We start from the raw sequence: 13,380 nt of genomic DNA, 5'->3' as shown, positions 1-13,380 counted from the left end.
AGGGGCTGACTTTATTTATGTATACTACCTAGAGTTAGTTAGTTCCCAGGTGGCAAATATCCCTGATAAAGTACTGAATAGTGTTTTAATTCCAAAGTTACTTCAAAGAATTTTCCCAAAGGGGGAATAGGGAGTTCTTGTTTAATGAGTACAGAGTTTTTGTTTGGGAATATGAAAAAGTTCTGTAGATAAATGGTGGTGATGGTTGCACAACAATAAGAATGTACTTAATGCCACAGAACTGTACATTTAAAAATGGTTAAAATGGTAAATTTCATGTTATGTAGATTTTACCTCAATAAAAAAAAAAGAATAAATAAGATCTATGGAAAACATTTAAAAATTTATTGAAAATTAGCAATAAAGATTTCTTAATGTTAAAAAACACAATTTTCCCCAATAAACTGCTACTTTAATGTGTAATTTATACCAAAATTAAAATTTTATGCATAAACTAAATGAGGTTTTTAATTGATGTGAATGTGTTTCAGTGCAGGGTCAATAGATGTCTTCATCTTAGAGATGGTTCCTTTCTCCACTGTTGTAATTAGTGATGGTTGGCCACCTTCCAAGCTGAATCTTATCTGACATGAAATCTGTACAAATTACTTCCCAAGTTTAACCACAAGGTAGCAAGTTAGCTCTTTCTAGATACATTTATCTTACTGCATGATGACCTGCATTTTATGGCTTCTAAATGAGGCATTTGTGACCAGGAAATCCAGCTCGGTGACAAGGGAGACAAACTCTTATACCTATCCCTGCTGGTGTTAGGGAGAGTCAAGGTTTATTACACGGGGCCGACATGTCAGAGACTCAGGGCAAATGCAGAGAATCTTCTCAAGCCCTAAGTCTGGATGCACTAATGAATGGGCTGCAGCCTGGTGAGTTGTCGTAACTCCTCACCATCTCTTCTTCATGACCTTGTCGCCATCTGTAAAATACAGCCTTGCCCACTGATAGAGAAGTTCCAAAGACACCATAAGATCCTTGGTATCTGGGTGCTCAGGATGTACACAGCATCATGATTTCCTTCCTCAACTGGTTATGAAAAAAGACAGCCTCCAAAACTCTTCAAGTAGGAAAACCAGCTATTTTATTTCTTGTGAAAGACTCCTCTTTCTTCCATCACTGGAACTCTGGGGCTGAGTGGCTCCTCCGCTGGGTCCCTGGGCACACCACAGGCAGGACCAGCACCTGCAGTCTGAGGCATCACTTGACTCGGCTTCAGCGTTTATGATGATGTAGGCCACAGGCAGTGTGGGCACACCTGGCCGCTGATGCATTGCTGGGATAAATGACCATCTTATCCCAGAGTACTCACCTTCAAAGCAAGCAGGGAGATGATAAAGATGGAGACCTTGGTAGAGTTGAAGAGGAAAAGACAGAAGTATTAACTTGTCTATGTATACTTGGGAACAACCAGTAGAATTCAGAGCCAGACTGCAGTGTAACAAGGCATTTATCCACATCCCCTGGAAGATCTGGACCCTAGCCCTGCCTCTTGAAATCTGTACCATGGAAACTTTGCACAAAGGCAGAGGAACGGGTATAATGATTCCCACGTACCCAGCCTCAGCTTCCACAATTACCAACATTTGTCACCTACCTACCCTCTTTTTTTCCCCCCTTAGGTACTTTAAAGCAAATTTCTCTTACCACATTATTCCACCCCCAAATATTTCAATATCCTGCCCCTCTTAGGACTGTCAGACAATAAATACCCAATACTCACTACCAGAAAATCAGCAATGTTATTTTTAATACAGCTGTGGTACAGAATGTTTAATTACAGCAGGGCAGAGATTCTAGTTAAATAAAATTAAAAACCTTTATTTTTCCCAAATATAAAATTACTAAATTAATGTCTGAAAAGAAAATATAACATGGTGAAAGCTTTACATTACATCACTATTCACCACAGGATTTATGATTTACCAATGACATACTCCACCATTTTGGCAAAAGGATGAAATTTTTAAAACAGTTTATAAACCTAACATAGCAAAGACTGTATACATCTCCATATTGCACTTTTTTTATGTACAAGAATAAAACAGTAAAGTCAAGTGTGTTGCATATACTAAGAACAACACAAATCTGTCACAATTAAACTTTATGCGGAAGCTGATGTATTAAAAATGTAGAAACGTCATACGTGTATGTACACAATGCCAAGACTGTATTAACAAACTCTATGTACATAACAGTATACTGTACTACTTTAAATGTTTAGCATAGTTGTGTTTATTAATACAGGCCTTTGGTTCTAAACTGCTTGACTAGTCTTAAGCTCACATAGTTTCTTAAGCTTTCATATTTTTTAAATGCAAGTAAATGAGTATAAAAGCACTAAACCTCCGGGTTCACTGGTACAAAAATTACAATGGTCAGTTCCCTTAGGTCATCAAAAACTAGTCACAAAAATAGTTCTTGTATTCAACCTGAATGTGCCACAGGAAAAAAAAAATATTTTCAAGATTTTCCAGCTTAGCCTAGAGGCAAAAGGTTACCCCAGCCTCGATTTCAGTGCTATGTACATTCCAGAATACTTGTTTTCTCCAGGCCGTTTATTTTTAATACTACTCTGTAAGGAAGAATAAAATTTAACTCCAGCTTAAGAGTGTCCGCCACATACCTCTGTTAAGACATAATGAAAATGTTGACTATTGCCAGCAAGGTTTAAAAAAATATGTGTGCTCTCCTACGACCCTGCAGAACATCTGCTATGAAATAACGCGGCTCTTTCTTTCCCTTCTCGCGCGTTCCCCTCGACTGCTCCTTGGGCTCCGCTTCCCCGGGCCTTGGCATGTGCCCAGTGAGTAGCTTTGGAGATCATCCTGAGTTTGCAAATGACAAAGCAAGTCCCCACACGCGGTCCACGAGATGACGTCACACCACGGAGGACGAGCTGGTCATGCCGTGAACCAGCGTGCTTGTTGGGGTCCCACTGATGGCGTTGAAGATGTGAAGGGAATTCGGCAAAACGCTGGTCTTCTCCTCCAGGGGGCAAATCTCGAGGTACAGAAACACAAGGTTACCCAAGCGTAAACTGCTCCAAATGACACTTCTCACATTTATCATCCAGTGGCCACTGTTACTGTGAGTGGTGGTGCCCTCAGAGAGCTTGGCTTTGGTGGTTTGCAGAGGGAGCGTGTTAGCTCACCTCATAAATGACGTTTTTCAGATCAGGATTTTAAGGAGAAAGTCAAGAACAACATGTTTTGTTTCCTTTCCAGGTTAGTGAGTAGAGAGTCTTCTAACCTCACCAGGTTATAAGGCACCTTGAGGCCTATCCTACACATACTTGATGGGGACATGACCTGGCCTTGTCCCCTGGAAAAGTCTTTTTTAATTGAATCTGGAGCGTCGGTGTTCTCTACCAGCTCCTTCTCTTAGGGTCTTACAGATTTCTACCCTGGGAGCAAGAGTGTGGCTGCCTCGCTGGCCCTGATCAAGTCTCTTTCACGCTCAGTAATGCAGGGAAGAATTCTAAGTGCAAGACTTGGGCTATTGCCAGGTGGAAACTGAGAAGAACATACACACTCAGAGGCTCCCCTGGAAAATCCAAAAGCAAGTCTACTCCAGGTCATGACTCTTTTTGCTCAAGGGTTCAAAGTTTAATCTTCATAGTTGTTGAGATAATGGAAAGTTCAAGGTGTAGTTTAGAGCACGGCATGGCATTGTGTCCATACAATCTGGAAGTTTATTTTAATATTCTCAGCCCACAGTTTTCTTCCTACTTTCATCTTTTCTAGTGCCAAGTGCTGGCACCCACTGACCAAGCTCTCCATCCTGTCTGGAGGCCCCATGGAAAAGACCTTGAGCTTTCTCCAAAAACTTGTTCCCATGAGACCTTCTCTTTCTGCTTAATGATTCACATGTTTATTCAGTTTTGTTTTCCTACTTTTCTAAATGCCCAGAAGAGGGCTTCTTTTTGCACGTGCATGGTCATTACGTCAATGTCTGCAGTTGCCCAAACTCAGTAATAACTTTATGTGAGCCAGTTATCAAGATCCAGAGAAATAAAATTAAAAAATGACATTACCATCCCATCTGAACGTGTGAGCATGGAGGAGAGAAAAAAGCAAGTTAAAGCTCAGACATTTAAGTGAGTTTCCTACAACAGAATCCTTCTCACTAAATCATCACATGGTACGTTAACTGACACAAATGGTCTTGGCTTCCATTTTGCGAGAATGAAAGACAGTACCGTAGGGAACAGACAGAAGCAGTCGTGTGCTATCAAGGTGCCAACACTAATCATGAAGACTGAGTCCGTGACTCAGAAGAAGTCGCTGTGGTTGATGGAGAACAGACCCCTCCAGAAGCAATAGGAGATGATCGCCTTTGAGATTCACTCAGTTCCCTGGGCAGCTGTCTCCCCTGATGACCACTGAGCCCACATATGTAATCCTACCAAAAGGAATTCATACAGGAAGACGACAGTAGCAGTGTAATCAGGAAAGCTGCCCACAACGACAAGGAATAAAGAAGTAGCCTTGAGGAACCCATGAGGGCACCCAGGTCAGCTGTAAACAGTAAAACACTGAACGACCCTATCTCTTTAAATGGTGAAAGACACTTACTACAACAGAGAATTCCTTAAACCAGGCTGGTAAACCCTATTCTTCCAAAGGATTGGGTGAATAAAGAAGCTTCCAGGAACGGTATTGGTATTTTTTTTTAATGTGAGGTGTCTTTGAGCTAGATTAAGTGATAAAGAGGAGGAGGGTGCTGGTCTCCTCTGGTCATATTAGACAATGACGGGTGAGCACAATGTTAGCTGCTCCCCAGGTACCCATGGTTAGGTAGTAGCGGCAGTGCAGCATGCTACACTATCCTTCAGAGAGCAAAATTCTGGAAGGATGTCGGAGGGTTTAGGCCATCACTGGGGGCACTTGAGACCCCAACTGATGTGTGCTCCCTAACAATGAGAAGCACTCCAGAGTGGCACCTACCTGCTCGTGCATGATTTCAGAAAGCTCTCTCGTCATTTCCCTGTAGTTGGCCTTCATTTCCTCCTGATACTCTAGCTGGTCCTCTTTGATCAGCCGTTCATTTACTGCTAAGGCTTGACCGCAAGCTTCCACAAATTGCCTGGAACGGGGTGGGAGGGGGGTCAAGGCACGCACAGGACACAGGATGAGTCCAGCGGGCAGGGCCTCCTTCTTGAGTGAGCACAGAAATGACCAAGACTCGAAGACAAAGAGACATTTCCCGTGTGCTTTACCTGAAAACTTCTTTAAGCAACTTCACTTTATTGTCAGGATATCTCTTTGTGTTTGTGTCGTCTAAGAAAGCTCGGGCATACGCTAGTGGACCGGCATTGACCTAGATAAAGAACAAAGATCTTCAATTACGTTATGAAGAAAATACCAATTATCATTAATTTAGTTTCAGTTGGCATTTGCTAAAAATGCCGCTTGAGTGAGTTAGTCATGACCTCTGCCCTCCAGGAACTTAGGACACCAAAGAAGAAACCATGAATAAAGCTCATGATGTTATAAGCGATTTGATTTTCTCATCTCAGCCATCCTTAGGGCACTTGTGATGATGGTTCATTTTATGTAGGAAGAACCAATGGTTGGAAAACTTAAGGACCCGTTCAAGGTCCAATAGCCAATAAGCAAAACACCTGAGGTCAGAGCTCAAGTCCTCCAACTGGTATTTGTGCTACATGACACTGAACTAAGAGGTCAATCTGGCGAGTGCAATGAAAACTGAAAAATTAAGCATACGAGCCAGTTTTAAAAAACCAACTGTTCACCTCATGGAATTGTGTAGATAGCCATGGGCAAGCTGATCTGCTATCCTCAAATGAACTAACCATTCAGGTGGGCTGGAAAGACAAAGATCTGGGGCATTTAGCAACAGGATGAGTGAACCAGAGCCCTGCATGTCTCCTTTAATTCACCAAGAAGAGTTCGCCGAGGTTGGGTAAGTCAGGAAACGTGGGAGTGTTGAGAGAAAGAAGGTTAGACACACTGGATGGGAAGGAGAAAGTTCCAGGCACCTGAGACATCTCGGGAAAGGTCCTGACCATGTGATTAATGCACGATTTTTCCTGGGAGGCCTGGTGGACTTGGAAGGTAAGTAGGGAGGGCTGTCTGTCTCGTCTGTGGCTGTCGGTGAAGGGGACGGGCCGTGGTCCTGGTCCACAGTGTACAGGACTTGCACAGTAACTGAGCCGAGAGAATTCACACCAGAGGTGGGGAGACGGGGGGCACAGACATTAGAGGCGGGGCCCTCTGAGACAGGGACAACTAGCTAACCCTTGGTGATGACTGGATATGTGTGGAGAGCTCTGTTGACAACCTAAAGGTAACCCAAATGAAGGATTATCCAAAACGATCCATATGTTCAGTTTCAAGAGGATGCAGAAGGGAAGCTGATGAGACTTCATGAAGTCCAGCATGACAAGATCTTGGAGTGGAGTGCAGAATCCCGGAGCCACCTGATGGCTCTATCCTGTACAACAGCAAGCCCAGAGGCTCTTGGTGGAAGCATTAAAGAAACACACAAATAAAACAATAAAGTTCATTTCCCCTGACTCCAGCTTTGTTGTTACCCTGGAGGGTGCACGTGTATAAACTTAATCTCCTCATTTCATCATGGAATTCTCTGCTTTTAAAGATGATGGGGCATTTATAAAACTCTAAGGTCACTCCTAGAGACTGTCATACGGACTGAAGTAAGTCAGAAAGAGAAAAACAAATATCGTATATTAACACATATATGTGGAATCTAGAAAAACGGTACAGACGAACCGGTTTGCAGGGCAGAAATAGAGACACAGATGTAGAGAACAAACATACGGACACCAAGTGGGGAAAGTGGGGTGGGTGGTGGTGGTGGTGGGATGAACTGGGAGATTGGGATTGACATGTATACACTAATATGCATTAAATAGATAACTAATAAGAACCTGCTGTATAAAAAATAAAAAAACAAAACCCCTCAAGGTCACTATCAAATGGCAGGGCACATCTTGCCCTTTAGAAGGCTAGACCTGTCCAGCCCCATCCCTTACTGGCACACACACTCTTCCACTGGCCTTAGATAGAGGCTGGATGTTCCCAGGCCAGGTTTTGTTTTAAGCTGCAGAAAATTCTGGCCTCTGGCCCATTATCTACTCCATCATGTGGCTGGAATATTTATCATATTCGCTTGATAACTTACTTTGGCACATTAGTCTTTTGGGCCATAAGGGAAGAGGCTGAAAACATCTGTGAAAACTTTTGCCGTGAATGACAGACATTTAGAAAAATGTTAGGTAACAGCTCAGCGTGGATCTGATAAAAAGTTGACAAAAACTGACTTCAGGAAATGAAACCATCGTATTACAATCTACATGTAACTTTCATAAACACACCCTTCCAGAAAGAGAAAATAATTGGATATGGGAATATATATACATAAAACAGATGATAGGATTATTTATATACATTTAAAAACACCAATAAAGCAAGGAGCACGCTGGTCCCCGGAGGGAGTGATTTAACATCTACTAATTTCTTAGGAAATCATATACGTAAAATACCTGAAAGAAACCCCCATGATTGAAGTGCACTATACAAACATAAAGGTGCATATATCATAAGTGTTTAGCTTGATAAAATTTCACAAACGGAACATATTTGTATAATCAGCACCTAGATCCAGGATGACTTTGTCCATAAATGGTACACATCACTTGAACAGCTCTAGGAAAAATAATGTCTTGACCCCTATATGCTACCACATACAAAAACCAATTCAGATAGATTGCACACCTACACAGGAATCTAAACAAAGAAAACATAGAATATCTCTGACACAGATTTCTTAAAGAGGACACACAAATAAAGGAAAAACTGATTAGCTGGGCTATATTAAAATGAATAATTTTGTTAATAAAAGATACCATTAAGAGAGTGAAACTTAATGTACTTTTTCAGGTGCAATTTTCATAGAAACCAGAAAACAATAGTTTTATAAGAAAACCTATAGCTATCCACACTTGCTTTATATTTAAAAGAGTCTTTATGCTTCCAATTAGGCACCCAGAATTCCTCAAATTATTGAAAAACCAGGTTGTATGGAGAGCCATCTCCTACCCCTGGCAGACAACTTGGTGAGAATGACACTCTCGTAGCCCCAAGGCTACCACCCCTCTGGCATCAGGAGAAACTGCACAAATATTGAAGGGAGGTAACAGGGATCACCTGATAAAGCCAGGGATCTACACTGGACCTTGCTGGTGTGAACGACCTAAAATTTTCCAAGGTCTAAGGATCCGTTCTCTGTTGCCCTGTGGTTTGCTTGGTCCGGCGCCCGGCTCACCTGGACGCTCACACTGCCCTGGAGTTTGAGCTGCAGTTTGATCATGTCCACTTCGGCCGAGGAGCACAGCTGCCGGAGCTCGGCCACCTTCTTACTCATCTCGTCAATGGCCACCTCGATGGGGTTCAGGTCCGTGTGGTGCTGGTACATGACGGGGATCCGCTTCTTCACGTAAGGGAAGCAGTGTATGGCTGTGGAGGAACACGGCCTAGAATGAGTCCACAGCTTGCACGTGCTTCACTAGTACCGAGGGAGAAGTGATCGTTACTCCCATTCTACAGATAAGGGACCCAGAGCTTGCCTAGGTCACGTGCCAGTATTTCGTGGAACCAGAATACTGTCCTCGTTCATCATTGTGCATGACAGGCATCACATAAAGTCAAGAGAGTTGGGTTCTTGTCAACTTTAATATGAGAAGTTTGTCTTTGAAGAAATCACCTTCTCATTCCCTGCTCAATTTTCTCACCCATAAAGGCACTACTTCCTTGGAAATTATGAGAGCTGAATGAGCTAGTAGGTATAAGATGGCTTTGCAAATATAAAAAAGACCAAATAAACAGTTTTGAGATATCCTATAATAAATTAAGTCCAGAAAAGAGTTCCATAGAAATATGCTTGAGCCATAGAACAACTTTGAATCACATGCTTAAGTTTGTACGGCCAGAGAAATCAATGAAAAATAACATGAGAATATATTTCCAAGCAAAGTATTTTATGAAGCAGAAATTCACAAACTCTTTGAGTTGCATAATAATAAAGGTATTTTAAAACTTTTAAATGATTCAAAAACATTAAATAAAAATATTTAATTTTTCTCACTTTTTTTTTTTTTTACCAAAAAAGGCGCCACTCGATATTGTTTTCCTTTCTTATAATAAGACACCTGAACATAACAACACCAAACAGTTCATTTAAAGAAGAACAGAAAGGTTTTCCCGGACGCACAGTGGTTAAGAATCTGCCTACCAACGCAGGGTACACGGGTTCGAGCTGTGGTCTGGGAAGATCCCACATGCTGCAGAGCAATTAAGCCCGTGCGCCACAACTACTGAGCCTGAGCTCTAGAGCCTGCGAGCCACAACTACTGAGCCCGTGCTCCGCAACAAGAGAAGCCACCGCAATGAGAAGGCTGCGTGTGTACCGCAAGAAAGACCCAACGCAGCCAAAAATAAACACATAAAATAAAATAAATTTATATAAAAAAAAAAGAACAGAAAAATAACTGGTTCCAGTTCGGTACTGTTTTACATTTCTACCTTATTGCTTGTATGGTATATGTAAAAATCTATAATATTCTTATTTAATATATATTTATGAATAAACAGGTAGACATATGCTTAAAAGCTTATTTTATTTTTTAACAAGCTAAAGTAAGATGGAGTGTTATGTTTGGATTCTTTACTATTTACTAAGTGGCTGGGGAGGGTTTACTCAAAAAGGACTGATCACAAAATGAGAAAGCCCGGCTCCCTGCAAAACACAGAGTTCCCTTGGGTTACCCAGAGTCTGAACAAGGCTGGAAAAGACATTCAACGTGATGCAACCTTGTTTGTCACACACTTACAGGCCTATTCTAGTCGCTACATGTTTTATCAATCTAAGGCCAAGGGTCTGTGTCTACTATTTCTTCTGTGCTCCTTGTGGACACAGAGTTTTTAAGTGGCAACGCTGGGATTGATAAGTCCTCTCCGGACTGAAGGCTCCTTTGATACATGACAAGAACTAGATGCTGCTGTTTATCAGCCAGGGAGACAGAACACGGCCCTCCGGCCAGAGGTGTGCTCGCACGTGATAGACTGACACGCTTTACACAGGGGAGGGCCACTGCATTCTCACTTGTCAGGACACACGTTTCATGAGGCTAACAGCCATGTCCAAACACACGAGATTAGTGTTATCACAGTGTTTTTGAGTGCCACAGTGCGGTAGCGCCATTATTTCAGAGAGAAAAACCAACTCCAACAGTGTCTGTGAGATGTGCACATTGCGCTGATTTCACTCAGCCAAATAAGTCCTGAGTCACTGCTCCTTACGATGGTTAACTGGAGAGTCAACGAGGCAAAGTAGGGGTGTGATGATACAGGAAACTCCCGTCTGTGCGTGAGCCTCCCCGGTCCACGCAATCTGGGACTGCCCTGGCCCCTGCCTTCCTTGCAGGCCTCATCTCTCCTCTCACTGGGGCTCACTCAGCTCCAGCCATGCCTGCCTGCTGGTCGTGCCCTGAATGTGCCGGGCACAGGGACCCCTGCCGCTGGCCTCTGCCCCGACGGCGCCTTCTCCCTCCAGACATGTGCAGGGCCCACTCCCTCAACTCCTTCAAGTCTGGACTGTCAGTGAAACCTACCCTGGCCACGCCATTAAACTGCAGCCCCCCTGCCCCCAACCCCACAATTCCAACCCCCTTTGCTTTTGTCCAGAACGTGTATGACCTTGCAACACAGATACATTTACCCATTATATTTACTGTTTACCATCTGCCTCCTCCTGCTAGAGTCTAAGCTGCACAACCAGAGAGCTCTGTTTTGCTGATACGCCAAGTTGGAACATTGCCTGTGCTCAATGAATTTAGCTGAAGAATGTGTTACTGCCCAAATGGCTAAATGAAAGAGCAAACTGGCCTGGAAGGTGGAAAATTAGGTGGTGGACTGAGTGAGCCACCGTGTTATTAATCAACGCCCCACACCAGTGATCTGTAGCCCTTCAGGCAGGAGGACGAGGGAGAGATGGCTGAGAAGCGTGGGTGGGTGTACGGTCTGGCTGGACCGAACAGAGGGTGAGGGGCGGGAGGATACTTCCAACCTGAGTAGGAGCCTGGACATGATTTGGAAGACTTTGGAACAGTGACCGGGAAGAAACTCCATGGAATGAGTTCCACGAAAGAAGGAACAGGGGGAATCACGTAGGGAGGCAGGCTCAGAAATTTACACCGAGGGGGCCTGGAGGGCAATCATTAGGTTTTTCAAAGGATTCCACAACTGCAGCTAACTGACTAAACTATCCAGGAAAGTGAGCCAGTCTGGGTTCAGGGGGCAGGGGCTCCCTGACAACTTAGAAGGCCAAAGGTCAGCTCTGAAGCAATGCAGTGGAAGAAGAACCTAAGGGATTAATAACACAAGGGAAAACTCTCAAATTCAAAGTCTTCAGAATATCCTGGTCTGTGTGTCTTTAACTGAAGGTGGATGTAGTTTATAGGCTCTTAATAGCATTTTTATAACCCCTTCTCTAAATCTTTACACTACCCAGTAATTATCTTTATGAAATTCTGAGAATCTTTCAGGGCAAAAACTGCACCCCTCTTTGGTGCTGTGTTGTGTTATAATCTCCTTTCACTCCTCACCAACCTCAAAAGGCAAGGAGCTCAATGGTGGCTGAGATGTGGCAAAATGAAGTACATTCTTTCCACACCTGGGCATAATTTACAAAATTCTTTGACACCAGATGGATAGTACAAATCTCTTTTTACAGATGAAAAACTAAGTGCAGCGAGGTTAAGTGACCTGCCCAAGGTCACACAGTGAGGATGTGACTGGGTCTATAGGACCCAGGCCCAGGCTCTGCACTGCCCACACCTTCTCAAGGTGGTTGTTTCCCAAGCCAACAGCCCCTGTGTCTACTTTGCTTCTCTCTGCAGTGGGGTTACTCTTTGTCCCCTCTGCTCTGGCAGGTACAGAGCTTTGCTCTAGCCCGTTATCTAATCAAAACTATTTCTGTGACATAACTGGCCAGGGAAAGCACCTCATGGTAACTGTTTATGAATCAGTATGCTACCTGAGCAGAATAATCATAATAAAAAATCCTGATCTTGACTCATCAGTGAGCTAGGTTTATTTAAATCAGCAGTTCTCAAACTTGGGTGGCATCAGAATCACCTGGAAGGCTTGGTTAAACACAACCATCTGGGCCCCACCCCAAGAGTCCTCGATCCAGAAGGTCTGGGTGGAGCCCAAGAATCTGCATTTCTAACAAGTTCCCAGGTGATGCTGATGCTGCTGATATTCCCACAAACAACCTTTGATAAGCACTGATTTGAGGTCATCACAGCTGTAGAGATAAATGCGGTAAGCTGGTAATTCTCATCAAATGACTCCACCTAGAAATGCAGTTATTTTGCTTAGTAAGAACTTGCTACTGTGTCCATTAGAAAAACAATTCATTTACCTATGGGGAGGGGTTAACGTTTTAGAGGCCAATATTGTTTGTGCCTTACATGTTATCTTATTATTCTAAAAGCGGGAGCAGAGACTCCTTCTTTAAGAATGTAGGGTTTTGGGGTGGTTTTTTTTTGTATTTTAATTTTTATCTCAGTTCCCTCATAAGAATGGTGAAAAATCCTGTGCAATATGCTGTTCTGAGCTATTTCATAATGAACCATATTCTTTCCTTGGCAACAGCTTTACTGAGACATAAATCACACACCACACAGTTCACCCATTTAAAGTGTACTGTCCACTGGCGAGGGTGGAGCCTCACCTGAAACATGCCACCATCACAGTGCTCCTTTCACTAACTACTACAATGATCCCTGCTCCCGCCCAGGCGGCACACTTGACAGCATCGACTGCTGGACAAGCAGCGGGTGCTTTCCAGGTTCGACTTAAGTGTGGCCACTCTTTGAAAACTGGGCTTCAACAGCAGAGACAGACACAACTGGCATTCTCAATAGCCTCCTCACCAATTTTTTTTAAGTCAAGAAAGCGTTTTATTTCAGGTTACCCGTCATTTGCTGACCCTAACCCTAAGAGCGATGGCGTCAAGCTCCCCTAAAGAAGGTAGAAATCACTCCCAAGATGACTCTACACTTGTCAGGAACAGGGAGATGATGCACAGCATAGTTCTGGGGGTGGGTGATCAATGGCTAAGCAGTACCAAAGGATCCATTAAAACTCCGGCACAGCTGAATGGGCCGCCTGTGAATGCAGTGAGCTTCCTGGTACTGGAAGTGCCCAAGCTGAAGGTGGCCAGCCACTCAGAGACTAGGTGAGTGGGGTCCAGCCTCATGTCCCATTTATTCACCCCACCTAGAATCTCTGAGCAGGCTCATGCTGGTGTGTAAGG

The 13,380-nt window shown here is 43.4% G+C and overlaps 1 protein-coding gene across 42 annotated transcripts in view; it reads right to left on the bottom strand.

Annotated features, from left to right (window-relative positions):
* Positions 1–324: 324 nt before the first annotated feature.
* The window catches only part of DOCK9 (dedicator of cytokinesis 9), a 280,624-nt gene continuing 267,568 nt past the window's right edge, over positions 325–13,380 (bottom strand). For 33 of the 42 annotated variants that reach the window (XR_016388580.1, XR_016388582.1, XR_016388584.1 and 30 more), the window contains 5 exons: positions 8,326–8,516; positions 5,234–5,334; positions 4,962–5,100; positions 2,639–3,015; positions 325–1,360 (listed from right to left, as the gene is read on the bottom strand). Coding sequence is in view for 8 of the 42 variants with exons in the window: in XM_089899206.1 (XP_089755332.1) it covers positions 2,893–3,015; positions 4,962–5,100; positions 5,234–5,334; positions 8,326–8,516 (554 nt within the window). In the remaining 34 variants the exon portion in view is untranslated. The other 9 variants (XM_089899206.1, XM_022576871.3, XM_022576888.3 and 6 more) reach the window with 7 other exon arrangements.

This window comes from Delphinapterus leucas, chromosome 18, assembly GCF_059928025.1.
Source record: "Delphinapterus leucas isolate spDelLeu-1000000601 "Yukka" chromosome 18, BTC_Dleu_Yukka2, whole genome shotgun sequence".
In the NCBI taxonomy this organism is placed as follows: Eukaryota; Metazoa; Chordata; class Mammalia; order Artiodactyla; family Monodontidae; genus Delphinapterus; species Delphinapterus leucas.
The sequence above is the reverse complement of the archived record's forward strand: the minus strand, read 5'-3'. Positions and strand labels throughout refer to the sequence as shown.